This window comes from Panthera leo, chromosome D1 (assembly GCF_018350215.1).
Source record: "Panthera leo isolate Ple1 chromosome D1, P.leo_Ple1_pat1.1, whole genome shotgun sequence".
Taxonomy (NCBI): domain Eukaryota; kingdom Metazoa; phylum Chordata; class Mammalia; order Carnivora; family Felidae; genus Panthera; species Panthera leo.
In genome coordinates this window covers 101858794-101862286 of record NC_056688.1, presented here as the reverse complement: position 1 = coordinate 101862286, position 3493 = coordinate 101858794, and the positions used below count along the sequence as shown (strand labels likewise).

Here is a 3493-nt window from a genome sequence, read left to right as displayed (position 1 = left end):
TATTAAATAGCATCTTGACCCATGTCATAACCCAACACAGGCACAAAAACTGGCAGAAATCGTGATGAAAACAATAAAGACAAGCCAAAATATTCTAAGGTCTTAGAGGCAATTGACCTCCTTCAAAGTCAGTGGACTAAAATTAAATGCTTTTTTAAAGGTTTTATTTATTTAAATTCAAGTTAGTTAACATACAGTGTAGTATTGGTTTTAGTAGTAGAACCCAGTGGGTTTCTATAAACCCAGTTTATAGAAAACACTCAGTGCTCATCCCAACAAATGCCCTCCTTAATGCCCATCATTAAGCTCATCCCTCTACCCACCTCATTTAGCTCATTTAGCTCATCCCTCATTTAGCTCATCCCTCTACCCACCTCTCCTCCAGAAACCATCAGTTTGTTCTTTGTATTTAAGAGTCTCTTATTGTTTGCCTCTGTCTCTCTTTTTATTTTTTCATCCCTTTCCCTTATGTTCATCTGTTTTGTTTCTTAAATTGCACATATGAGTAAAATCATATGATATTTGTCTTTCTCTGACTGACTTACTTTGCTTAGCATAATACACTCTAGTTCCATTCATGTTGTTGCAATATCTTCTTTACCACATCTTCTTTACACATTTATCAGTCGATGGATATTTGGGCTCCTTCCATACTTTGGCTATTGTCAATAATGCTGCTATAAACATTGGGGTACATGTGTCCCTTCAAAAGAGCACACCTGTACCCTTTGGATAAATACCTAGTAGTACAATTGCTGGGTCATATGGTAGTTCTACTCTTAATTTTTTGAGGAACCCCCATACTCTTTACCAGAGTGGCTGCACCCCTTTGCATTCCTACCAACAGTGCAGAAGTGTTCCCCTTTCTCTGCATCATTGCCAATATGTGTTGTTTTGAGTTGTTAATTTGAGCCATATTAAATGCTTTTTTTAAAAAGGCCTTCAAGAGAGGACAGAGTGTGGCTTTCAATGAGTCATAGGTTACACAAAACATGGTTTATCTGCTAATTTCTTGGATTTGTTGCTACATTCCAGAAAACAAAACACAGAAGTATGGTTGAAAGAGTATTGTACCTGGAAAAAATAAGAGTGTGACCCAAGTTATGAGGTCATGGGCATTGATTCTTCATGTGTGCCAGGCTGAACATCTGTAAAAATAGAATTCACCTCCTTCTTAGGACACAAAAATCAATAAATCACTAGAGCATAGACAACACTTTATTAAAGACTTGCAATGCATTCTGAATTTTACATGCATAAGTGTAAATACAGTGACAAAATCTCAGCAAGGTATTATATAAGTAGAGAGGATCAGGAATGTAAAAGGCCCTTTGCAAATTATCTACTCCAAACGGGAAGGTGCTATTAGAGAGTGCTATGGCTACATACTTCCTGAATAATTAACTTTTTCTCATTTTGTTGATACATAGTTGACATATCACATTGTATTAGTCCCAGGTGTACAACATAATTGTTTGATATACATATATTTCGCAAAATGATAACCACAATAAGTTTAGTTAACATAAATAACTTTATGTAGTTATTAATTTTTTTCTTGTGAAGAGAACTTTTAAGATCTGCTCTTTTAACAACAAACAAATGTACACTATTGTTAACTATAGTCACCATGTTTATATTACATTCCCAAGACATATTTACCTTGCAAGTAGAAGTTTCTATCTTTAACCATAATATACTTGTTATTGGCTTTTGTTTAAAGAGTCAAGGCTAAGCTTCCAGAAAATTGAGGGATCTCAGCACCTTGTGAGCTAAACAGAAGTAGCGTCAAGTCACTGATTATGATTCTAACATAATAATAATTTAACAGGACTTAGCAAAGAGCCTCTCATACCCTAGTCACAAACACTGAGAATATTTTTTATTTTATTTTATTTATTATGACAGAGGAAAGAGAAAGAAGGCATGGGAAGGACAGAAAGAGAGGGAGAGAGAAAGAATCCCAAACAGGCTCAGCACTACCAGTGCAGAGCCTGATGTAGGGCTTGAACACAAACCATGGGATCATGACCTGAGCCAAAACCAAGAGTTGGAGGCTGAACTGACCGAGCCACCCAGGCGCCCCAACACGGAACGTATTCTTAAAGCATTGGGGTTCAATAATCCATGTACTTCAGTTTAACATTTTAAAACTCATTTCTGTTCAATAACAAGTAAGAAAATTGTAATCTCAAGATATATCACTTCTCAATGACACACAGTAATAAAAATTGAATCTTAACACAAAAGTAGGACTCCCATCACCCAGCCCATGCCCTACATCTTGTGTCTATATCACCTCTCAATCTGTAGTACAAATGACATCTAGTTTACCTACTCAGAAGAAGATTCTTCTTCTCACACGTCCTCCTGAATGAATCTTTGACCTCTTTGTTTCTCAGGCTGTAGATAAGGGGGTTCAACATGGGGATCACGGCTGTGTAGAACACAGAAACCACTTTATTGATGTCCAGGGAGAAACTAGAACTGGGGCGTACGTAGATAAAGAAGAGTGTCCCATACAGGATGGAGACAGCAGTCAGGTGTGAAGAGCAGGTGGAGAAGGCTTTGCGCCTCCCCTCAGCAGAGCGGATCCTCAAGATAGTGACCACGATGTAAATGTAGGAAACCAGGATGATCACACCACTGAGCACTCCTAGAGCTCCAGCCAAGATGAAAAGTAAAACCTGATTGACCTGGGTGTCTGCACATGCCAGGGAGAGAACAGGAAGAAGGTCACAGAAGAAGTGATTGATGGTATTTGGACCACAGTAAGGCAGGCGAAAGGCAAACGTCGTATGCGTTATGGCGCTTATAAGACCCATGGTATAAGGCCCTACCACCAGCTGCACACAGATTCGCCGGGACATAATGAGTGTATACAATAAGGGCTTACAGATGGCCATATACCTGTCATAAGCCATGGAGGCCAACAGGAAACACTCTGTCACTACAAACTGACCAAAAAACCATAACTGGGCAGCACAACCCAAGAAAGAGATTACTTTTTTTTTCACAAAGATGTCTGTCAACATCCTGGGACCAATGATAGAAGAGGAGCAGACATCCACAAAGGACAAGTGGCTGAGAAAAAAGTACATGGGAGTGTGGAGCCGAGAATCCATCCAAATGAGGGTGATCATCCCCACATTTCCCAGAAGAGTGACCAGATAAACCAAGAGAAACACCACAAACAGAACAGCCTGGTGCTGGAAGCAATTTGTTAAGCCCACAAATAAAAACTCAGTCACCAAAGTTTGATTTCTAAATTCCATTTCTCTGATTTAATCTGTAATGAGAGAAAGATTTTTCATTACAATTAATTTATAATTAAATTGTTTTTAAAAATGAATTTAACTTCTTTGGGGCACCTGGGTAGTTGGGAGTTGGCTAAGTCGTTGGCTAAGCGTCTGACTCTTAATTTTGGCTCAGGTCATGATTTCATGGTGCTTGGATTTGAGCACCTAGTCAGGCTCCAAGCTGACAGCATGGA

The 3493-nt window shown here is 38.9% G+C and overlaps 1 protein-coding gene across 1 annotated transcript; it reads right to left on the bottom strand.

Moving 5' to 3' along the window:
- Positions 1–2330: 2330 nt before the first annotated feature.
- LOC122200293 (olfactory receptor 1002-like) lies at positions 2331–3275 on the bottom strand. Its single transcript, XM_042905826.1, has one exon. It carries the CDS (start codon positions 3273–3275, stop codon positions 2331–2333), a length of 945 nt encoding a protein of 314 aa, XP_042761760.1.
- Between the last annotated feature and the right edge of the window lie 218 nt (positions 3276–3493).